The following is a 25,029-nucleotide window of genomic DNA, read 5'->3' as shown; positions in this document are numbered from 1 at the left end:
TAAAATTTGAAAAAAGTTATGATTTAAATTAGTTCTGTTCAAAATATTTATGTCTGGACCACTGGACCAGATGAATTTTTGAACTTTTTCGTGCATGTTATGAATATTATTTAAATTTCTGTAAATCTGTCCTTCCAATAATTGATTGTGCTCTAGAATAATGGCCAGTCAAACAGCTAGTATAATTTTGTACTCCACTATGATTATCGGCAAAGTTTCGTGCCAGCCGTAGTTAGTAGTACGTCAAAATCCAAAGAGAAAAAAAAAATCTTCCGGAAATGCTCCATTTTAAGGAAGAAACTGGCGCCAAAGCCGTCGTTTCCGTGTTCCTCCCCCTTACCTTATCATCGAGAGGTGGTTCTGGATGGCCTCGCCCTGCTTGAGCACCTTTCTCATCATGCGGTTTATGAGTCCAATTTTTTCCTTCTGTTTCTTAGATTTGCTTTCCTAGATTGTGAGTGGTTGGGGGAGGAGAACAAAAAGAAGGAAATGGAAGCAGAAAAACACATTAGACATCGCGGGTTGAAATTCAAATGTCGAATTCAGGGCAAGGGAAAACAACGAAAAAAGGGCAGTCGAAATAAAAACGAAAGGTTAAAACACAAACCTTGCTCGATTTGGCGCTTTCCATGTTGGCTTTATTGATTTTCAGGCGGAACTGTACCTGCAAAGGGGAAAAGTTCAAACAAGGGGAGGTTCGGTAAGTCACGAAAGTGGGGCGGGAAAACAGTGGTGACATTTTATGAATTTTAAAAATAAAACATTATTTTTTGAGTCGAAAAACTAATTTTGCAGAGAGTAATGAAAAGGGTTACCTCGTTCTTGGCGTCGCCCCAGGCGCTCCAGATCGACAGGATTCGTGTGTCGCCGGTCAGGACCTGCTCCACCTCACGCCATCGTTCCGTTATCACGTAATCGTTGACATCACGCGACACTGCGACATCTGCGGCCAACCAAGGTAGGCAGCAGGACAACGGGGTCAGGAGCAATTTAGTTTGGGTGAACGAAAAAAAGAAAAAAAAAAACAAAGAGAAGAAAAGTAATTAATTTCAATGAGTCATGCGCACTACTTTTTCTGGACTTAAATGGTGACGCAGTAAGAGTGACCGCCGGTGAGGAGACTGGTATTTGTCGCATAATTGAGTGAGTATAATGGGTTGTTTAATGGAAATGACTTGCTGCTGTTGTAGGATTATGATTTTTTTTCCAGTGATAGGTTATTTTTAATAGAGAAAATCAATATTATTTCAATTTTTTTATGCCAAGTTTACATTACGAGATTATTTTAAATAACCAACAAAGTGTAAAATTGTGTAAATATAGAAGGTATAATTTTGGAAGGTTGAATATTTACGCTTTTATGATGTAATTTTACATCAATTCAGACTGAAAAAGTGTTGTCACAGCAGAAAAGTGGTAAAATTACACATTTTAAGAGTTAAAATTACTCATTTTTTTACATAAAAAATGTACCCCTTCCCAGATGAAATATTAACATTTTTTCTTACTGTGAACAACAGCCCCTTGGTTTCTCAGAATTATTATTGTTTTTTTTTTCATTTTGAGCAGAACATGTTTCTTATCTTGTTTTATATTTGTTTTTCTTCCATTTCATGAATTTATCTTGATGTTTTGCTTTAGAAAAGCACATAAAAAATATTTAAGTGCTTAAAACATTTGACATGATTGTTAGATCATTTTTTTAAATTTAATTGCTTTAAATTTTTCATTTTTGCTCGTTTTTTTACCATTATTTTTGTAGTATACTTTGTAAACCAAGAAACAACCCATGTTTTTACCAATTTTGAATCTTTCAAAACGTTGGAAAGTAGATTCAAATTTGTAGAAATGTTTTGACTTGATGATTATACTTGTTTCATGTCGCTTTTCCAATATTTTGCTCACAAAAATTATAGAAATGAATACTACTTTGTCAAATTTAAAAACTTCTAAGTTCTGTGGATATTGGAAACATATGTTAATAAAAATGTAGTGAAAGGCCCCAAATAAAAAAAAACTTTTGGAATTCATTAAATATTCAATCTTATAAATATTTTGTTAATGTTAGTATTAAATTCTTCAAACCTTATTTAAATATTTTTAAATACAAAAATACCTTCTTAAAACTGATCTTACAACATGGAAGCATTTTTAATGTTTCTCTCATTGCGACGAATATTTGAGAGAACAAAAACTATTCAATTTAAATTTTAAACAATCCAATTGTAAAATTGCCGCCCGCCCGTGTGGATCAATCGGACCGCGCACTGGACTCACAATCCAGAGGTCGCCGGGTTCGAATCCCGCGGCGGGCGCTCTAGAATTCTTTGTGTAAATATGGGTAATCGGCGCCGTCGCTCCGTGCCATACTTTCATACACTTAGGAGCCCAGAGCGGCGAAGTCCTTGGAGATAAAAAGGAAGACACTAGTGGTTGGTACTAGCAATGGTGGCCGACAGCTATAAAGTCAACTTCGTTTTTTAATTGTAAAATTGCATTAAATTTCGGAAAAATAAGCGAAAATGATTAAATTTTGATGTTTATTGACTATGAATCTGACCCTGTTTACCAACCAATCTCCATTTTTGGACAATTAAATTAAATTTTCATCTTCTTTTGAATTTTGACTATACCAAAACACTGGTAAAATTGGAAAGAAATCAAAAATTTACTTAAAAAGCTTTTTAAAAAACGAACTTTGCATAATCAGTTGCAATTGAAAACAGGTTCTAAAGTTAACGAGGTACTTAAGAGTGATACTTTGAATTGTTCAATCATTTTGCTTTTAAAAAATTCCAGCAAATAAGTGTTCGTATAAAATGTCTCATTTGGCCCACGGGCCATATCTTGGTCACCACTGTATTAAATATTTAATTTTTCGAGTGAATTTAAAGCTTTTTCTCAATGAGGAAAACAAAACATATAAAAATTAAAAAATAAATCTAATTCCAAGCTAAACTGAAGGTGTTCTACTTTTTTAAAGATTTGAAAATTCAAAAGTTGTTTAAAAATTGCTTTTGTGATTAAAATATGATACAGGAGCGAAAAACTTAACTTCTTTCTTGAATTTGTTCAAAGTCAGAAATTCAAAATTATGTTTTATACAGAATAATTTTATAACACGAAGCTTTTGTTGAATTTTGTGGGCTCCCAAATACAAATTAATATTCAAACAAAATATAATCAAACCAATAGTATTAAAACGGTCAAAATCCCTTTTTAGGCATTAAGAAATGGTGGTTTAAAGATTTAGAATATTGAAATATAATTTGTTAGCAAGTGTACAATTTTGACTGAGGTTTTTTTTAACATCGAAAAGTTTATTAACAATTGGTGTGCCTAGGTCATGACCGGTATCGAAGAGGAAGCATAATTTGAAATTGAAACTAAAAGTATGGCAAAATAGTTTTAAAAAGATATCCCAAGTAACATTTTTTTCCAGGAGTTCTACAAGAGCTCTTCAAGATAGCTACAGCATAGCAGTTTGGACCGCGGTTGGATAAAACTCTCTTCAAGTACTCTTCCAAACTCCTGAAGAAGTTTTGAAGAGAATTTTATCCTACCGCGGTCCAAACTGCTATGCTGTAGCTATCTTGAAGAGCTCTTGTAGAACTCCTGAAAAAAATGTTACTTGGGATCAGTTTAACTCCTGTGAAAAAAATCTAATACTTTTTTTGTAATTCTTTCAAAATAAAAAAACGTGTCCAAATTTAATTGCAAGTGGAAGTAAAACGTTAAACTCCGCGGCATATTAACTGATGTTATTGCTTGACAGGTTAGAGAAAAATAGTGTAACGTTTCAAAAATCTAGCCTAATATTTGAAAAGGTCGAGTGAAAACTTAAAATATTTTAAGATTGATTACAAGCGATTCCCAAAGGTTCGTCACTTCGCGCAGCATCCCATCGTTCAAGTCACTCCTCATCTTTTCTCCCCAAATCCCTCACCTTTCTTGTAATTTCCGCTCTGCAGCTCGTCATCGATCAGCGCCTGAATGATGTTGTTACACGTGGTCGCCTCGTTTATTCCCGCCACAAACCGTGGCTCACCCCGGATCCAGATGGGAATCTCCACCTCCTCATCCGAAGTGGACGTCGTCGGCGCCGACGAGATAACGTCCTCCGAATGTCCCGGATCCGTAGTGGTTGCCGTATCATCGTCAGTGTCGTTGGCGGAATCCCGGTAGTAGGATCTCTGTTAAAAAGAAAAGAGAGAGGAAAAAATGGTTGAAAATTTCAATTCGTCACTTGCTTTTTCCGCCCCATGCGGGGGAGGAAGCAATTGTCAGCTGGCATGCCGAATTGCGCGCACTCAAAACAAGTCCAATGCGATTAAGTAACACCACCACTGACTGACTGACTGCCTCTTTAACAAACTGAAACAATGGTCATTACGGCATCTGCCAAGCTTGTGGGGGGAGCGGGTTCCTCCCCCAAAAAACAACAACAACCGCGCACACCATATTTATCTAATATTTTGATTTACTCAATTTACATGCGCAAGAGAAAGCACCCCCCAAAAACGAGACTAAAAAAAACAAAGACCCACGCTGTGCAGTATGAAAATTAAGTTTGCAGAAAATTTAATTATACTGGACCAACTGACCACCGCACTGCTGTGCTTGAAAAAAATAGACTCTCATCAAGAGATCATGAATGAATGAGTTGATGAGGGACTCGTCACCGCAGAGCAGAGCATTGAAAGGAGGGTGAGTGTACTTTTGCACAAACGGCAGCGCTGGTTTACGCAATGGAATGTGAGTCATTCCATCAAATACATTAGTTGTTGGATTTATTTTTTTCTAAAATAGTTACAATTTTGATTTAGTTTGATATTATTGATTGTGACCTGCCTCTTTTTTGAAACAAAGTTTTAAATTTTAAGAATTATTGCATACCATAAATATAATTATTCTTTAAAAAAATTAATAAAATGATTGAAAAACAAAACACTTGTTATTATTAATCGATCATAAAAATATCAAAAAGATAAAAAAAATCATCATCTGTTTTCGTTTTAATTTTTTTAATTTTTGCTAATTGCTTTATTTGCATTTCGGCGCCTTCGCTCCGTGCCATACTCTCGTACACTTAAGAGTCCAGGGCGGCGAAGTCCTTGTAGATAAAAGGAAGACACTAGTGGTTGGTACTATCAATAGAGGCCGACAGCTATAAATTCAACTTCGTTTTTTTAATAAAATAAATATATTTTGGATTTTTAAATAATTTCGTCCTCTTGTCCATCTTTAAAAATATTTTTATAGAAAAAAATCCCAGAATTTAAATTTTAGGATTGCAAAATTTTACAATTATATCGATATTAATCCTGAGTAATTCTCTACGTTTTCGCAGATCGATATTTCATTGTATTTTTTGATTCAGATGAAACTGTGTCCATCGAATCCTTGGTCCAAATAAGACATATTGCATTATTGGTTTTTCCATACCCATTTGGGGGCTGTATAAAGAAGAGTGCTATACAAATATTTGAAAATCTGTATCTTGAGATTGGATGTTTTGATCGATTTGGTGGGCAAAGCTGTAGGTAATGATAAACATTGTTCGGAAATAGGAACACGAAAAAATAGCAATTTTTTTAAACTATCTTTCATGACAATTTTTTCCATCTTTTTATATTTTTAGTGGACAAAAAGTGCTAAATTTTGAGCTTGACGTTTTTAGCCAAGTAATGATTTTTTGAAAGTATCATAGATAACATCGAAAAAAAAAATCAAAAATATTTTTAGGATGTAAAATTGAATTTGAAAATAAAAAAAAACTTTTGTGAATTCTTGATAAATTGACCAGCTCTGAAAGAATATATTTGAAAAGCCGAGAATATTCCCTACAATTTTACTTTATGGACGTTGTTGATCCGATCTTGGTTACTAAAATTAAATATGTGAAAAATCAATCGATGATATCTTGAAACCAATTGATCCGATTTTTAATGTTAAAAGTGAAACTCGCGTTAAATTTACTCAATCCTATGAAAAAAATATTTCAGATTTTTTAAAATTAAATTCTCCCCTCTGAAATGTAAGTCTTGATTAAAAAAAAAAAATGAAAATATATTTTTCTAAAGGCTGAGAAAATTTCTAACGAGTTTCACTTTAAAAAATAAAAACGGATTAATAGTTTCCAAGACATCATCGATTGAAAGTTGAGGGCCGCATGGAAAAATTGTAAAGAATTTTCTTAGCTTTGAAATTTTATTTTTGGATGAGGATGGATAACTTTATTTCAAAAACAAAAAAAGACAATTTTTCAGAAATTTTGTGACGTTATTAAAAATTTACAAGGGGACAACCATAAATTACGTGGATACTTTTTCCTCCGAAATTCACATTTTGATTTTGAATTGGTATTGTGAGGACCTCTTCTGACTATTATAATTTTGCATATTTTTTCGTCCATTTGAATTCCATTAAATTTTTGTCTGTCATCACAATGACAATGCAAATTCAGAGTGTTTTCAAATCATCCTTCATTTTCCACTTAAGATTTTACGGTAACGATTCGTCCAATTCTGATGTTAAAAAAGAATAATTTGTGAATTTCAGAGTTCTTCAGAATAATATTGCCAATCTATCATATTAGTTTCTTGAGATATTTTGCTGATTTAGCTGTAACGTTTTACAATATGTCGATTTTTTTTATTTGGTTGAAACTTTTAATGGATTTGTCAAAACAGAATCTATTTAAAGAAAGAAAAAAAAAACTCTTCAAGTCAGCCCATTACATAGCAATTTAAACAACAGTCAGTGCGAAAAATTCGAAGGCTCTTAATTGTGGTATTAATAAATCAACAACCTTGGGAGGCCGCATCAACGCCAAACCGACCGGTGTGGCCGTAAATGGTCAGTTTTTGGAGAGGTTCTTCACCATGGCGTGGGTGGGTATAATGTTTGGCATAATGTGCGCGCGCTATTGACGCGGGTTGCAAGATGGGCTCTGGGAAAATGTCGGATGCGCCCAAATGAGACGCTTGATTGGATTTGTTTTTGTTTCGACATGTAAGTTCGTTTTTTTTTTGCATTTCAACTGCAGCATTGACGAACGTCTTGACTTTTAACGGCTGAGAGGACGATGAGGGTTAAGAGATAGGATTCTTTTAAGTTTCAATGTCACGTTGGATTTTAAATTGAACTTTGTGGCTGACATTGACAGTGTTATTTGATAAATTATAAAGCGAGAAATCAGACCATCACAAAAAGTTGTAACTTTCGCATAAATATCCAATAAATCCAACCACAATGGCTAGGTTCCACCATCTGGCGGCAGATAAGTTTCAGCCAACACTTTTTATCAACCCCAAAAAACAGCACTTTTACAGCGTTTAGGCAATTGCATAAGCCACCCATAAACCACAACCCAACGCTAGTAATAGCATTTTCCAAAAAAACTTTCCGCGTTTCATCCGTCCATTGACCAGTTTCTGTCGGTTTGGCGTGGTTGGTTGAATCATTGCATTGTGCTGCGCTCCAAATCTCTCTAATCGTGTACAAATGGAAAAACGATTAGGGTGCGGCGGAGTTTTTTTTTTGTTGCGTCTTCTCTTAATATTATCACCGAACTGAACAGCAGCACAGTACACCCCACAATCGGATTTTCTCTTTTGCTGAGCTTTATGAGCAGGGTAACTCCAGGTAGTAACGCGCGCGCGATCAGCGCAAATCTCGTTGACTGATGTGCGAAAGTGGTTTAATTGCTTGATGACCGGTGGTAATAAATCTGGTAATGGTTGAAGTTAAATCTAGCCTGGTTCCGCCATCAAGAAGAAAAGGGGAAAATAAAGGGTGCTTTTCTACTGTTAACACAAGTTGTGGAAATTAAATAAATACCAACAAGTGTTTTACAAAAAAGAATCAAAAATTACAATTTCAATTGTAACAGTTGACAAATTTCACAATTTTCTGTCAAAGGGCATGTTTTTCATTAAAAATCTAGAGTTTTTTTTTTTGAAAAGGTCCTATAAACTATTGTCGTTCATATGTTTATAGGACCTTTAAAAAAACTCTAGAAATGTTTTTAGCCAATTTGGAAATGGTATTTTCTCGTTAATTCAAATTTGCAATCAAAAAGTAGCTTTGTATGAGAAGTCAAAACAGTTTTTTAGTTAGGGCCATTTCAAGACTACCTTTCAACATGGCCAAATTATGGGATCGTTTTTGAAATAATTGTCGTAATTTTAATGTTTTTGCAATATTTTTTTTAATTTCAGAAATGTTTCCATTTTTTTGATTAATAGTTTCCAAGATCGTCCATGGAAAATGAATGCAATGCACAGTAAAAAATATCATGGTAATATTAAACCTGGGAATGAGTACATCTTTTATGCCAGAAAAAAAGTGTGATTCTCCTAAATCCTTCCAATTTTAAACTTTCCAAATTTACACAATTTTTTACTGTGTGGGTTGTTTTTTGACCATTTATGTAAATGGAAGTTTCAATGGATCTTTTATTATAACATTTTTTTTCTATTTGTATTTGTTTAAGTTCTAGGAAGACAAACTGATAATAAGACTATTACGAATTTTATTCGAAGTTTATGTTTCTCGGGATCGAGATCGAAATTGAATCTTATTTTAAATTTCAAGTCTAATTTTTAATGGTTCTTTAGTTTTAAAATTATCTTAAAATGCTTAAAAAATTATAGTTATGCCACTGTTAGAAATTTCCAAAATATAAAAGAATTTGTGATACAAAATTTCTGCTAAAGTTTCTAAAGTTATTCCGATATATGGTCCCAATATTCAACATTTGAATAATGCCCAAATCTGCCTGATTTAATTTGATAAGCCAAAATATGCGTAAATTTAAAATAGTTTTCAATCGTTTTTGTTGAAGATTTTAGATTTTTATCAATAATTTCGTGTAAATTTTGTACTACCTCCTGATTTTTTGAGAAAATTAGCGAGACAAAAACTCAAAATTTATTTGCATTGGCCTTATGAATAAATACATATCTATACAAAACCATACGTAAAATCATAAAAAAGGAAAAATGGTTTAATACATTTCGTAAAATTTCGTTTCCTAAAAACCTAATTCAACAGTTTTTATTTGCTGCAAACAGTTGTACACCAAAGCGGTATTAAAGTGTATCAAATTTCATTATCAACTGTGCTTTTTGGGCCGATTAAAAGTGAAATTGCTTCACGGTGTTGTGGGCGCCAAACGGTTTTGATTTAGCTTCTCGCCAAAAAAAAATCAGGTTGATGTCACGTGGCTCGCCCTGCGTCTGGTTTCGTTGGGAAAATGATTTGGGCTTGGTTCGGTTTGGCATGAAAGTGACGATGGCACTTTTATTGCGATGTTATGAGGTGTTTAATTTGCCACGGTGGGTGCCCTTGATTTTGGGGTGTTTTGGCACGTGAGTGAAAATCAATGTTTTCAATTTTAGGTTATGTTTCTGAAATTGACAAATTTGCATTGATCTCTTACAATATTAAATATGACCTACTGCCATTATACTATCAAAAAATTAAAAAGAATGTAAAATAACAGTTATCAAAACTTTCTCCCAATCAATTTTCCTCCAAACCGATTCAGCTCTATTTCCAGGTTTTTATAGCCTTCAAATCAAGCAGAACGACTCAACATTAGCGTGTCCTGTCTATTCCAACCGAGCACGTGAATCCTTGAGCCCTTGTCGAACGTGGTTCAATATCATCGTCATCGCGAGCGCACACACCCCCTAGCAGCTTGTATCGCCCACCAGTAGATAAGAAACCTGGTCGGTGTTTGTCAAGAATATTCCCGCCACCCAACCCCATGGTCTCCCACACACCATAGACACCCATGAACACAACAGCAATCCTTGAAGACCGGCATCAGCTTAGGGATGAACCCTTCAATGATCAAACCGTGTTTAGAAAAAATTAATATCTGCAACAAATCAGATAATAAGCGCCCCATTGATATACACACAAAAGAAATTATTATCTCCGACTTTTTATTGGCCAGGGTGCGGTGCAGAATAGGGCCAGCCCTGAGGGGCAGAATGGGGCGCACAACGTAGAAAAACAACCCTTTTGTCTAATACGAACGTTGACGGGATATAAGAAATGACCAAAATGACCCCTTCTAACCTAGAAACCCCAGCAAATAGCCCCCAAAAATACCACCCCATCGACACCACAACCCTACCCCCTCCAAAAAATCCCCTCGAAACCAAAGAACCACCAGTGCCACTCAAAAAACCCCACCACCATCCCCCCCCCCACCCCCCCCACCCCACCAAAATCCAGACCCCTATAAAAGATCTTCACCCATCTATCCCACCACCAAAACCACCCAACAAACCACCCTAAATCAAGAAAAACACATTCCTGCAATGGAGTTACCCAACAGCCCCCCGGATTCAAATCCAAACCACCCTACCGACCCCCCCCCCGACACAACCCATCAAAACCCCGTAACGCTGAATAATAAATACACCCCAATTACTACCCCACACTACCCGAACACCGCCAAGCCCCCCAAATACCCCCCCACCCCCAAAACCTGCCCTCAACAAAACCCCCCCACGCCAACACCACCCAAAGCGTATAAAAGAACCCAACCAAACCATATTAATCTCCACCAAACGACCCAACCCCTGCACTACCCCCCCTACTGATTACGGTATGGTGAAGTTATTTGACGTCCTTTATAAGACCCTTGCCTTACAATTGGTCTAAATCCATTCTAAAGCCCAAAACCAAGGGTGGCCCATTCTGCCCCCCTGGTCCATTCTGCCCCCCCTGCCCCTACATAAAACTGCCCCTACGTCACATCAGCCCATCAACATCGTGTGCACAGGTAAATTGGCGCTGGGGTTTTTTTTATTTATACCACCTTTTATTTATGCCCGCGGCATCGATCAAACATCAGCGAAAAGTTTGCGTTTGAGGCGGGGGTTGAAGGTTTCTCCCGACTCCCTGCTACCCCCGTTTTTGGGGGGTGCACTCAAACCAAACCCAACCCCTTAAGGAAATCGAGGACGACAGGTTGTGTAATTTAAAAGGATTACAGTTGAACGATATAATGCTTTTTTTTAGAGCAGGACACATGTTATAACTTTGGCATACATATTTGGTAGTCTTTTAAGATTATTTTAAAGAAACTATTTGTATGAATTAATTAGCTATGAATGCGCTTTTTAATAATTTTAAAGACTTTTTGCTCTTTGTTGCAACCTAGTTCTGGAGGATTTTTTTTAAAAAATGTGTTTTGACAAACATACAATATCTGTTCCAAAATTTAAACAAATATTTTCGATGCCAGATGGAAAATTTTAATGAAGTTAACTGTATTCAGTGGTGTAGAAAATTTCAAAATTTCATTCTACAGAAAATTTATCAAATCCACTAAAATATGATTTACAATCACTCCTGAAAGTTTCATCAAGAATTTCATGATTAAAGCGAGCAACAGACAATTTAAGCTTGAAATTTTGTCATGTGAAAAAAAAAACTAATGACATTTCTAAGCGTTTTTTCTCGAAACACTAAGTTGATTTATGATATCTCGAGATTGGATGAACAAATTGGCTGAAATTTTGGGTGTTTTTTTTTAAATATAAAAATCAAAAGCTGACGTTTTTTATAAGAAAAAAAAACACAGACATTTTTATCTTTTTTCCACCATTTCGAAAATTGACCTTCGTTATGAACTCGGGACTTATTTCACAAGTCTTCCTAAAAATTTTGAGGCGATTTGCTCTAAGCAGTGTTGAGATATTGTGGTACCCATTATTTTAAACTGCTAACTTCAAATAGCTCGGTAACGATACGACTAAATGAATCCAAATTCATTTTGTTAAAGGTTGAAAATGTATTTTTTAATGCCCTGGAAACAGTTTCCTGAAAAGTTTAAGTGAGTGTTCATACCAAAGCTTGACAGCTTTAGAAAAAAAGGACAAAACGAAATTTTGATAGAGTTTACCCTTTTATGGCTAAAGTAAATTTCTCATTTCAATTTAGGAATAAAGTGTTCAATTTATAAAGGTAGTAAAGCCGATGCAAATATTTTGCAAAGTTTTTGTCCCTCGGCTTTGGCCGGGATCGAGGAGAGACAAAAAAATTGAAATAATAAGCCGTAGTCTCAACACTTGAATGAAAAAAGTGTTTTTTATAATGCATTTTCCACTTGTTCAGTTGTTTTGTTGGAGCAATTCCAGCCCAAAACAGGAATTTTTCAGGTACTTTTTTCTCAACCCTTTCCGATATCAATGAAACTTTGTAGACATGTTATCCTACGCTTATATAAGCCATTTTTGTGTATATGGAGCCAGTTTCACTCGTTAATGACATTTGAGAAGGGCGTAAGTGTTTTAAATATTATTGTATTTCGTAATTTAAATATTTCTGTATCTCGAAGCCGTTGCATCGTATCAAAAAGTGGTCAAAGACAAACTTGTAGGAAATTTGACGAGCTTTTCGAAAAAAATACACTGAAAGAAAAAAACAAGCCACTTTTATGAGATTTTCTGATTTTTAAGTTTAAAATACAAATTTGAGGGGGAGCCCACGATTTTTTTTCGTTCAAAATTTTTTTGAAGATAGCCTAAGATGTTACAAAAAGACTCACGAAAAATGCAGGATGGAGCAACTCACCTAAAAAAATACAAAAATCATTTACTGAAACTATTTTTGTGAAAAGTGCTCTAAACGTCAAAATTTTCAAAATCCGATAGTGGGAATCGATTCTCCAGACAATTTTACATAAAAGTCTCCATATTGACTACTGTCCTTAGTCAAATCCTTCTGAAGTTACAGCGGTTTTAAAAATAAAAATGTTGAAAAAATTGGTTTTTTGATGGTTTTTGACAATTTCTATATGACAGACTTGATTTTTCAGTCTCGTAAATATTTTTACCGGAAAGCTCGTCCAATTTCCCATAAGATTGTCTTTGACCACATTTCAATTGGAAGTATGGGCTCACAGATATAAGCTAATTACATTACTCATAACTTTAAACAGAATATTTTTTTCAGTGTAGTTGAGTGGATGGTAGTAACCTGGATAGTAAATCAGCTTAAATCATCAGAAAACCGAGTTATTTCGAAAAGTGGTAAAAGACAATCTTATGGGAAATTGGACGAGCTTTCCGGTAAAAATATTTACGAGACAGAAAAATCAAGTCTGTCATATAGAAATTGTAAAAAACCATCAAAAAACCAACTTTTTCAACATTTTTATTTTTAAAACCGCTGTTACTTCACAAGGATTGGACTTAGGACAGTAGTCAATATGGAGACTTTTATGTAAAATTGTCTGGAGAATCGATTCCCACTATCGGTTTTTAAAAATTTTGACGCATAGAGCACTTTTCAAAAAAATAGTTTCAGTAAATGATTTTTGTATTTTTTTAGGTGAGTTGCTCCATCCTGCATTTTTCGTGAGTCTTTTTGTAACATCTTAGGCTATCTTCAAAAAAATTTTGAACGAAAAAAAATCGTGGGCTCCCCCTCAAATTTGTCTTTTAAACTTAAAAATCAGAAAATCTCATAAAAGTGGCATGTTTTTTTCTTTCAGTGTATTTTTTTCGAAAAGCTCGTCAAATTTCCTACAAGTTTGTCTTTGACCACTTTTTGATACGATGCAACGGCTTCGAGATACAGAAATATTTAAATTACAAAATACAATAATATTTAAAACACTTACGCCCTTCTCAAATGTCATTATCGAGTGAAACTGGCTCCATATACACAAAAATGGCTTATATAAGCGTAGGATAACATGTCTACAAAGTTTCATTGAAATCGGAGAGGGTCGGGTACAACCGATTCCCTATTTGGCATGGAATTGCTCGTAATCATTATTTAAAAAAAGGAATAATAAATTGACAAAAGAAATACCCATTTCTTTTCTTTTGCGGGACTTAAAAGATGTTTCAATAAACCATAAAATAATAAATTTTAAACGCAGGGGAATGCATCTTTAAGGGGTTACATACATGTAAGAAATCGTAAAATTTCAAAATTCAGAAAATTTATTGAATCCTCTGAAAAAATAATTTTCAATCACTCCTGAAAGTTTCATGAAGAAATTTCATGAATAAACTGAGTTAGAGACGATTTAAACTAAAAATATTGCCATGCGCAAAGCGGACTGTTAAACTTTGAGAGCGTTTTTCTCTAAACACCGAGTTCATTTACGGGTGCCACGATATCTCGAGATGGGATGGACCAAATTGGCTGAAATTTGAGTTGAAGACTCTTAAGATATATCCCGTGTGCATGACGAAGCCCGATTTTGAAATTTTGCTTTAAAAAAAAATACAAAAATCAAAAACTGACAAATTTTTTATAAAAAACATAAAAATATTTTTATCTTTTTTTTTAAATAAACTTTTTGAAAATCGGCCTTCGTCATGCACACGGGACTGGTTTAACTAGTCTTCACCAAAATTTTGAGCCGATTTGGTCATAGCAGTGTAGAGATATTGTGGCACCCATTTTTCGAAACTGCTAACTTCAAATAGCTATATCTCGGCAATGATACGGCCAAATGTTTTCAAATTTGTTTTGTTAACAGATGAAATTGTATATTTTAATACCCTGAAAACAGATTCAAAAAAAAGTTTCAATGTGTGCTCATACCAACCTCTGACTTTTTTCTCGATTTACATGTATGTAACCCCTTAATTCCCCTTAAGTTCAGCTAAATGCACTTAAATTTCTATTTAAATTTTGAAGTTTGTTAATTTTTTTTGCCCCCTGATATTTTTGGCCGATTTTGAAAGGGAGGGATGACAAAAACTTTAAAAAAAATTATAACTAGCCTAATTGAAGCTTTTCTTATTTCCTTTTTCATTTTTAACTGAAGAATTCCTGGTAAATTGGTCAGCGGTTAATTGTTAAACATTATTTATTCATATTTTTTTATTTTCAATAAAATATTTTCAAATCTGTTAAATCAATCCTGACACCTGAACTTTTAAATTGTAGGATTGACTTCAAAATTTCAGAAATATTTTTATTGATAATAATAAATATATGAAGAAAAGATTTAGAAAACAGTAACTATTGCAGAATATAACATTTATGATATATAAATCAACAAACAATATTGCTCGTAGAAGTTGGTGTAATTTTGTTCAACATTATGACAGAATGAATAAAACATTATGGCCATAGTAATGAATAAGTTAAGATTCTATGAGCTTTTTATCAACAGTGATTTCGATTTTTCAAAAGCTTAATGGGTTCTGTTGTTTAAGGTTAGTTTTTTTCAAATATTTGTTAGCCCTTTTCTTTGATGCCACTGTGAACCTTTAAAAAACTTTTACAACAAACATATTTTAGAATTGGATTTCAAAATTTACCAAAAATTTAAAAAAAATGTTTAAGGTTTATTTATTGGGTAATTCTCTACCAACTCACACGAAATCGGGAAAAGTTGCCCCGACCCCTCTTCGATTTGCGTGAAACTTTGTCCTAAGGGGTAACTGTTGTCCCTGATCACGAATCCGAGGTCCGTTTTTTGATTTCTCGTGACGGAGGGGCGGTACGACCCCTTCCATTTTTCTACATGCGAAAAAAGAGGTGTTTTTCAATAATTTGCAGCCTGAAATGGTAATGAGATAGAAATTTGGTGTCAAAGGGACTTTTATGTAAAATTAGACGCCCGATTTGATGGCGTACTCAGAATTCCTAAAAAACGTATTTTTCATCGAAAAAACAGTAAAAAAGTTTTAAAAATTCTCCCATTTTCCGTTACTCGACTTTAAAAAAATTTGGAACATGTCATTTTATGGGAAATTTATTGTACTTTTTGAATCTACATTGTCTCAGAAGGGTCATTTTTTCATTTAGAATATTTTTTTTTCATTTTAAAATTTCGTGTTTTTTCGAACTTTGCAGGGCTATTTTTTAGAGTGTAACAATGTTCTAACAAGTTGTAGGACAAACAATTACAAAAATTTTGATATATTAACATAAGGGGTTTGCTAATGAACATCATGAGTTATCGCGATTTTACGAAAAAAAGTTTTGAAAAAGTTCCTTTTTGCAATTACGTCGTGAAACTACTTACTTTTCCTGTCATTCTTGAACGACGAAACAGCCTACTTTTCTGTACCAAAAATAACAGAATCGAATAGTAACACTTTTCAAAATAAATCCTGAAAAGTTCTACTTTTCAGCACTGAAATGGGTGCTGAAAAGTTGAACTTTTCAGTACTTGTTTCGAAAAGTATCACTTTTCATTTTTTTTTATTTGAACGATTTATTGACAAAATACATGAAAATTTGACTTATAATTTCACTCAATGGGTGTTTTTCGGAATTGCAAAAAATGTACGACTCGTGCTGAAAAAATCCTCTTTTTGCAACTTGTTGCATGAACTACTATTTTGTGTTCAGCTTGAAGTAGCTGTTTAGAACTTTCAAATAAATTATATTCAGTTTGTTTTAGAAATTTGGTTGCAAAACAGTGTTCTTTTAGCGGTTAAAAACTATTTGGGCAAAGCATTTTTAGTCCTTCACAGTTTCAATAAAATACACGGAATTTTAACGACATTTTGCGCTGAATTAAATTTATATGAAATCCATCAAAAAGTAAGAGAAAAACAACATTTTCTACAACAAACAAGGTATATTTCATAACAAATATTTAATGTAAAGTAAAGCGCATAAAATTGTTTTGGCAATCAAGGCGATTTAATAGTTTGAAAATTCCTGGAAAAAATAGGGAATTAAAAAAATGGGATTTGAGCGTCCACTTTGTAAACCACATTTTCGAGCCCTTTGAACGATTTTTTGAAGATCTCCTCTTTTGTTCGAATGGTTTTTTTTGATAACTTTCCAATCGATCATAATGTTTGATGTTCTTCCAAAACATGAGTGAATTTATTGAAATAATTAAGAACTTGTTTTTTTTGTAAATTAGAATGTTGAATTTAACTACCGTCATCTGGGGCGAATCGGGACTACAGTCTGAATAGGAACAGCACGTTTTAGACCACTTCAAAGCTTGAAATTTGAAAATCGATGCACTATTTTTGTTTATCTGTGTCTGTTCTATCCGAAAACAATCAAAAACATCCAAATATTGTGCAGTAACCAGGCTAAAACAGCTGTCCCAATTCGCCCCATGTGTCCCGTTTCGCCCCAGATGACGGCACCAGCTTTAAACTTTTGTTTTTTACTCGATAGTTATTTATAAGATTTTCTATAAAATTCCGATGAATCGTAAAGTTTGATGGTCTTAGTCTTACGAACTTTTCATTAAATAATTTTGGATAAAAAGTCCATCAACGTTCTCAGGTAGCACGCTTGTTGAACAGAAGTTTTATAAACCATTGTTTAAAAATTTCCAGTCAGGCAATGGTCATAAAACCGCTGTTCAACTTGTTTGGTACTAGGGTTAGAATTTAGTTACTTTCAAAATAAACTAGCCTTAAACTACAAGTATTGTCATGAAGAATGTTATGCATTGCTTAAAAACTAAAAGAATTTAGTTTCGAATGTTTTCGCGTGCCAACTGCTGATAAAAAAATTCACCTCAAAGTTCCCCTCCTAAGGTGAGCTAGAGCTCAAGACTTGACTGCCCAACGATTTACTACTTACCGCGGCCGTTTCGCGTTTCACCGCGCCCTTTTCGGTGCCTCCACGGATCGTGTGGTGGCCACCGGAACTACCCCCAGCGATCGATTTCGCCCCAGCGGTGGCGGCACCAGAGGAGGAGCAGGGCGTCGGAGGGGGTGCGGGTCGTCGCCGGTGGCTCGTCCTCGCGGCCAGGATCGGGCTGTAGCTGCTCAGTTCCTCGTCGGCGGCGGCGGAAATCGTTGAGGCCGGACCGGTGGCGGTGGCGTTTCCGTGAATTAGTGTGGAGTTTTGCGGCGCCATTGGGCGGTGGGTCTGGAAGAGAGGGGGAGAGCGAAGAAAAGGGGGAATATTAAATCAATAGATTGTTGCAGGAAGAAAGTTGGATTTTTTTTTGCTTGTGTTTAGTAGGAGGGGGTGATTTACGTAATAGTAAGGGCAATTGTTGGTGCATCGTATGTTGCATGTCTGAGAAAAGTGGTTGAACGGTTATTTGAAGGTGCATTGGCATTTAAATCTAATAATGAGTTATAAGTTACTCCAAATAGAACCTGACAGTCATTTACTGCATATTGCTGATTTTTTGAAAAGTATTTTACTGTATTGTTTCTGAGGTAAATATCTTCTACATGGTTTTTATTAGTACACCCAAAGGAAAAATATATCTCAAAATCTGCAACAGTGGATTTGTTGCAGAAAATGTTATATTTTATTACATTTTTTGCAGCAAGCCCAAAGATCATTTTTGCCCGCGTGTAAACACGTCAGCGATCTGCAGTTCTCACCAACACATATAATGATGGCGCGTCCCCGAGCAACACTCCAGATAGAACATTATGTTCGCGCTCTTTCCCTCATCATTCATCAAGCGTCCATGGCGCGGTGGTAGCGTGTCGGATCAGCAACCTAGAAGTTGATGGTTCAATCCTCGTTCTGTTAACATATTTTTCCTGCAATACAATCAATCTGCCGTCGGTAATGTCGATAATTGTCGGTAACGGGCAAAGATGTCATACCCCTATATCGCAAAAAATGCATGAGGACAGTTTTCATGCAGATTCTGATATACTTTCATGCCGCCATGCATCACAATCATGCGACCGCCGGTTGGGTGTATCTTGAAACAATCTAATTCCACGAGAAAGAAACATTGCAATGTTTCATTTTCCTCCACCCTCCCCAAAAACGGAAGCGATTCCTTGGAAATGATAAGACCTGCTTTCCACCCGCACTGTGGAACACACACGTGATTCCTCAGATAAGCCCCAGAAAACTCGCGCACCCCTGTTAGGGCACGTGTACAAGGGCCGTGGCCACCACCCATGGGGCACCATAAACCAGTGCCTACCAGTGTGGTGCTGATTTATGACCACCAGATTCAGGGGTCACCCTTCCCTTCCCCAGAGTTGAAGCAGGGCGCGAATACCGTAACATGTGCTATTTTACTGTCGTTGCTGGGGTCGGGAAATTTCGCCTGTAATCAAAAGTGGCATTAGCATAATGGACCGTATAATGAAGCATTCTACTATGGCTGTTCTAATGCCAGACTACATCGCCCGTACATTGTGCTAGTATTATGTATGTGGTCGATTCTTTCTTTTTTGCACAAGAATTGGAACCCGCGGGCACATGTTTTTATTGTTTCCGCTCTCGTCGATGTCTACCTCCGGCTTTTCCATAAGCCCTCTAACCTAACAACAAACAGTCACAACACACACACAAGAAACTAATTAAAAATACCGATTAAAAGCTGCCGATAAAGCTCCGCGGGGGACGGAGGGAGCTTGTTTGGTGTGCTTTCTTTTGTGTTGCGATGAGCCAACGGAACTAATCTAGATGTGGTGGAAGCGAAGCGGGTTTCTCGTGTGGCAGACCTTTGACTTTTCTGGCATAGAACACGCCAAGGGTGATGGGGTTAAGGCACGCGAACCACAGGAAGTTTTTTCCACGAAAATGGAAGGAAAATTTCCGTAAATTGGTCGGGAGTTACGGAACCATTACTCATGTGAAAGTATTATGCTTTAGTTGTATGATGAAAGGTTTTGAAACTTAGTTTGTTAACACTAACAAACGAATTTGAGAAATTTGTAAGTTTCTAGCATGTATTTTGAAAATGTTTATTTTTAATATTCTGGAACATTTCTATTTGATTAATTCAGAATTAATATTATATGGATCATTAGACTTTTACTGACTATGTTCACATAATTGTCTCGTATGAGCAATTCTCTACAAAATAAGCCGATTTCGTGCATTTTTATAGTTTCCCCCCAACTTCCCTATAACTAGCGATGCTATTTTGTGTCATTGGTTCATCCATACAAGGCTCCATACAATTTTGGCAGCTGTCCATACAATAATTGTACGTAAATAATCGAAAATCTGTTATTTTCAAAGGGAACTTTCTGATCGGTTTGTTGTCTTCGGCAAAGTTGTACGACTATTCAGAAAAAAATGATACACGGAAAAAAATTGCCGATTTTTGTTTAACTTTTTCATTACAAAAATTAAATTTCTCAAAATCCAGATTTTTAAATACATAAATATAATTACAGTCCAGACTCGATTAACCGAAGGCCTCGGAAAAAATTCACTTCGGATAATCGAATCACGATTTTTTTTCGTTGTCTTGTTTTTGTGTGTTAAGCTTGAACATGATACCAAACATGCTCTCAAGTGATTTAGAATTTTTAAATCCAAGATGGCGACCAAAATTATGTGGTTGAAATACTGTAAAAATGTATTTGGCATGCTAAAAGGCAATCCGCAACTCAAATTTTACTGAAATGGGGTCACAGAATTCGAATTTAATAAAAATAATAAAAATGTGTTCATGATTTAATTACCCAAAGACTCACACAAACCTTCGTATAATCGGATAATCGAGGCTGGACTGTATATGTTTTAGGAAACATAAAACAGCAACTTTAGAGCCATAGAAAAGTAGGGACAAAAATGTTGTATTTTTTTTGAAAAATAAAAAATGTTTTTGGAAAAAATGGAAATTAAACTCGAAAATATTTTTGACATTAACTTTCAATGAAAAATCTATTTAAAAAATCTTAAATTAAAAAGTACTAATAGATTTTTGATAATGACGGTGCACATTCCAAATATAGCCACCTTAAGTTTAATTTAAACTAAAAAATACCAGTATTTCGATTTATTCAAATAGTGTCAAATGCGGACAATATTTTTTCGAAATGTTTGTGAAATTTCCAATAAAATTGCCTAAGAGACTTTTAAGATTTGACCAGCGGTTGCTGAAATACAGCAAATATAAAAAAAAGGAACAATAAAGTTGATTTTTTAAGCCTAAACCAAACAGCCTTTTATTTTCTTGTACTAATATCTTAGAAACTTATGGTGGTGGAAAATATTCAATGTCGCAACTTCTATCCAAATATTCCCAAAAGAGAGATTCTCATTGAAAATTTAATGTTCTACAACTTTGTAGAACATACCAAAGTTGTATAACTTGATCCTGAAAAGTTATTAGCGATTTAAAAATGTAATTTTTGTATGAAAACATTTTTTTCACCAAATTTAGGCTCGGGTATCTATGGGGTAATCTCAACAGATTTCGCTCAAAATTTGCACAGATGCTTAAAATAACCCAAAAAAACGTTTTTTGCTTGTGGAGCAGGGGGTCTTATTTTTGAAGCACCATAACAATCATGGACACTTCAAAACAAATCAAAAACAGTTTTCCGACTTTCTTCCACGTTTAAAAATAATGTGATTTTTTTCGAAAAAATGGCAACACTGCCAAATTAATTTTGACCAAGCTAAAATGATGCAATTTTTTTTTATTTTAGACGTATGCAGAAATGATATTTTTCAAAAATGTTAATTTTGCGCAATTTAATATTTTGCGTGAAAAGTCGAATCGAAAATCGGTAATGTTGTATTAGAGTATGATTTTTGTTCTGAGAAGTCTTAAGCAACATCGACACATTTGCCGATTAAACTAAACCATCATAAGATCTCAATATACAGATTTTTGAACATTTTATTAGTCTTTTGTATGGAAAGCTGCCACAATTGTATCAAGACTTGTAAAAAATTCTAAGAACTAAACAATAGAAATGATGCAAAATGTCTTATTTGGGCATAGAAAAGGTAAACACAAAGTTTCATCCAAATAAAAAAAAATCCCAAAAATAAATTTGATAAAATTTCCTCTTGCTTAGAAGAATTGCTCTCTATACAAAATGTTACGTACACAAAAAAAAATTTACTACGAACGAGATTCAGTTCTGAAGTTCTGTAGGATATTCCCTTTCTTTACCAATGAACTACAAAGGTTGTTAACCCTCTACTGCCCAAATTTTGTTTTCGATTTTTTTTTATTTTTCCCGTGTTCAGGAGGTCATTTTGAGCAACTTTTGTTCTACGAAAAACTTTACTCCTCTTGTTTTATGTTTTTCTTGTTTCATTTTTAGTATTTTTTTATTTGCATTTTTCTTGTTACGTTTATGTTTGTTATTGGTAGTATTTGGCCAATTCTACCACCTCCTATCATTACATTTTGCCTATCTAATTTTTTCATGTTTTTACAGTCACTTTTCCAATTTTATGCTTGTTTTTCACATTTTCTGCTATAAAATGGCACCATTATCATATGAACTTTTAAAAAATGCGTAGAGGCATAGTCTGGGACACTAGAAAAATTACTGCATACTTCTTTTTACTTAAAAAATAGGAAATGTTAGTAAAAAACACAGCCAATGTTGACCACTAAATAAATGACATTTTTAAAAACATTGGCAAAGTCACATAAAACAAGTAAAACTTCCAGCCCACAAATTTTCTAAAATTTTAAGAGTTATTCTTTCCAATGCTTTTTAAAGATCAAAAATTGGTTGAAAATTTGATTTTTTGGCGATTTTTTAAATCAAAGCCCGTCTAAAGGCGGGGTTGGGTTGTAGAGGGTTAATGTCAATGGCTTTGACATCCCTGAATGGCAGTGCATTTGGCTTTGGTTTAGATAAAAAAAAATTTAAATGTGTTGACCAAAAATGATTCAAAATCATTCCATATTGGCTTGAAAATTTAAATTCAAGTTATGATTTTTATTTTTCTTTTTTCTAGGACTTATTAAAAATCAAAAAAAAAAAAAAAAAAAATCAGAGAAAATGTAAACCATAATAATTATGAACAGGACTTTTTCGCCCAGGTGAAATTAGTACACAAACAAACCGCCTTATGAATCACACGTCGATTTGACAGCACCGTGATCGATTAATCATCGTACACAATGTTTGCCCGTGTTGCTAAACTACCAGGTACTTTCCGCTGATTGCCTCAGGGGCAACACAACAAATCGTGGTACAAATTTTCACACGTGCCAACGAATAGGTATACTACTACTGCTCCACAGACCAACTAGAGCGGAAAACATGAGTAATATTTTCCTCCACTTCCACGGAGAAGGGGAGATGGCCTTTGGGGGGCTTGCCGCGGAAAAACTTTCATCTACCTATCGTTGAGTGAGGTCCCTGTGTTGTCCCTGTGGTGAAATGGGGTCTCCGCTGAGGTACACACGCACTGAATAATGTGATTAATTAATCAATTATTCACTTTGGAGGGAGAGATTGTTGGAAGATAAGGGGTAGTATTAATAGCATGACCTCCAGTCATTTTTCCACTTTTTGATATGGTGAAAACTAGCTTTTAGAAACAAAAAAGTGCAAAATTGTAAGAAAATGTGTTTTTTTTATCTCTTATTCTCTTTGTTATTTTGGTTTTGACTTTCTTCTATGTTTGTTTTGTTATTGATTTCAATTAATCATGATTTCAAATAGTATTGGTGTCAGTTTTGAGCATACAAAATTAAATAATAAGTCAAATCATACTTGTACAATGTATGCCTCCTTTACAGTGCATGAACGTCCAACTTTCAATTTCAACAATCCACTGAACACCGCCACTCAAAACGCATCATTAAACCAACAAATCATTGTAGCTTGTGGCGGCCATTTGTTCCAAATCAATTCATCATCATCAATCGCAATTTAGCATCTATATTAGCGATCATAACTTTGTAATTGGCTTGGCGGGGCTGCTGTGTAAATCTCCAAGCCAATTTGCAATCCACACGTTTTGTGGGGTTGGGTTGCAAGAGGAAATTACTTTCCCATCACCAATTTTTGAAATCATCCTTTGGTTGTGCACAGTTAATAAAATTTTAATTCTTAAATTTAAGTGATATTTTGTTTAGTCCAAAACAGAAAAAGAATATAAAATCACAAATATTTTAGATTTTTTTGAAAACCAAAAGCGTTTTTTAAAATTATTTTTACTGTGCATAATTAGCACTAAGAAGGCATTAAATAAAGAAAGATGTAAAAACAGAGATGCATTTTTTGGGTAAGGTTAGGTTTCAAATAAACTTTTTTTATTTCGAGATCATGAAAAACGAATTTTACCGCAGGGTGCGCCTTGGGTTATGTAATGACAATGACTTTTTCTTAAAAAAAGAAATCTTTTTTAGTTCGTTAGTTAGCCACGCGCACCTGCGGCAGATGCAGATGTATTGATGTAACTAATTGTGATCGATTTCAACTGCGTGCGTGTATGTGTGTGTGCATCAGCTGAGTTTAATTAAATACTGCTCTTTCTCTGTGAAGAAAAAAAAGCGAAAGAGCGCAAAGCAAAAAGATGATTGGAAAATTGGTGCCATTTTTCTGGGGCACAAATTTGCATACCAATCAACAATCAACCAATGCAATGATACGCCTATCAAAACATGTTGCTTCTGCGTGTGTGTGTGTGAGTGTAATTAAAGGTGCATCTTTCTGTGTTTTTGTTGCGTTTGCAATTGTTCTTCTTCTTCAATGTTTCTTCTCCAATTGCACTCTTATTTCTCATTCGGTTGCATCTGGGAACACACACGCGTGCAGCAATTTCATAATTCTCTTTCTCTCTCTCGTATTGAATCTTATTTGCTTGTTCGGATTGTTCGGAAAATTATCTCTGTTTGCGAAAAATCGTGAAGCTTCGACGACGACGACTTCTTTGCGTGTGGGAGAAGAAAACAAACCCACAAAATGCAACCGTCGTGTGCACGGGTGAGATTACACACCTTTCAATTAGCTCAATTTGTTTTTTTTTGTAGGTGTGGGTGTGTGTGTTGATTTTGGTTTTGTTGCCGCGATTGTTTTGTGAAGACAGGGTACATGAGCGTACGTAACGCTTACTCGACACTTTGGACAGACTTGGACAGGTTGACGTGTGGATAGGGGAGACAGTTGTTTGATTTATGTTGTTACAACAGATTTTTTTTGACGAATGTTTACAATAGCTTTGTTAAACCTTATTTGATTTGGAAAACTAAAGCTTCCTTAACTATTGATCTTCTACGGCCCTTTTTTTCGATAATTATTTTTTTTGTGTGTTCAGGAAGGTCATTTTGAGCTACTTTTGTTCTACGATTTTTTATGCATTTTTTTATGTTTAGTTTGTATAGGCCTCTTTTGAATCCTACGATAA

At 34.8% G+C, this 25,029-nt stretch overlaps 1 protein-coding gene across 1 annotated transcript in view; it reads right to left on the bottom strand.

Moving 5' to 3' along the window:
• Window positions 1-25,029, bottom strand: part of LOC120418549 (uncharacterized) — a 45,107-nt gene that overhangs the window by 1,465 nt on the left and 18,613 nt on the right. Inside the window, exons 2-6 of the mRNA XM_039580981.2 lie at window positions 17,560-17,850; window positions 3,947-4,193; window positions 816-943; window positions 608-664; window positions 341-447 (exon numbers count right to left, since the gene is read on the bottom strand). Coding sequence (XP_039436915.1) covers window positions 341-447; window positions 608-664; window positions 816-943; window positions 3,947-4,193; window positions 17,560-17,838 — 818 coding nt within the window. The 5' untranslated portion in view covers window positions 17,839-17,850. The remainder of the gene's footprint in view (window positions 1-340; window positions 448-607; window positions 665-815; window positions 944-3,946; window positions 4,194-17,559; window positions 17,851-25,029) is intronic.

Source organism: Culex pipiens, chromosome 3 (assembly GCF_016801865.2).
Source record: "Culex pipiens pallens isolate TS chromosome 3, TS_CPP_V2, whole genome shotgun sequence".
Taxonomy (NCBI): domain Eukaryota; kingdom Metazoa; phylum Arthropoda; class Insecta; order Diptera; family Culicidae; genus Culex; species Culex pipiens.
The sequence above is the reverse complement of the archived record's forward strand: the minus strand, read 5'-3'. Positions and strand labels throughout refer to the sequence as shown.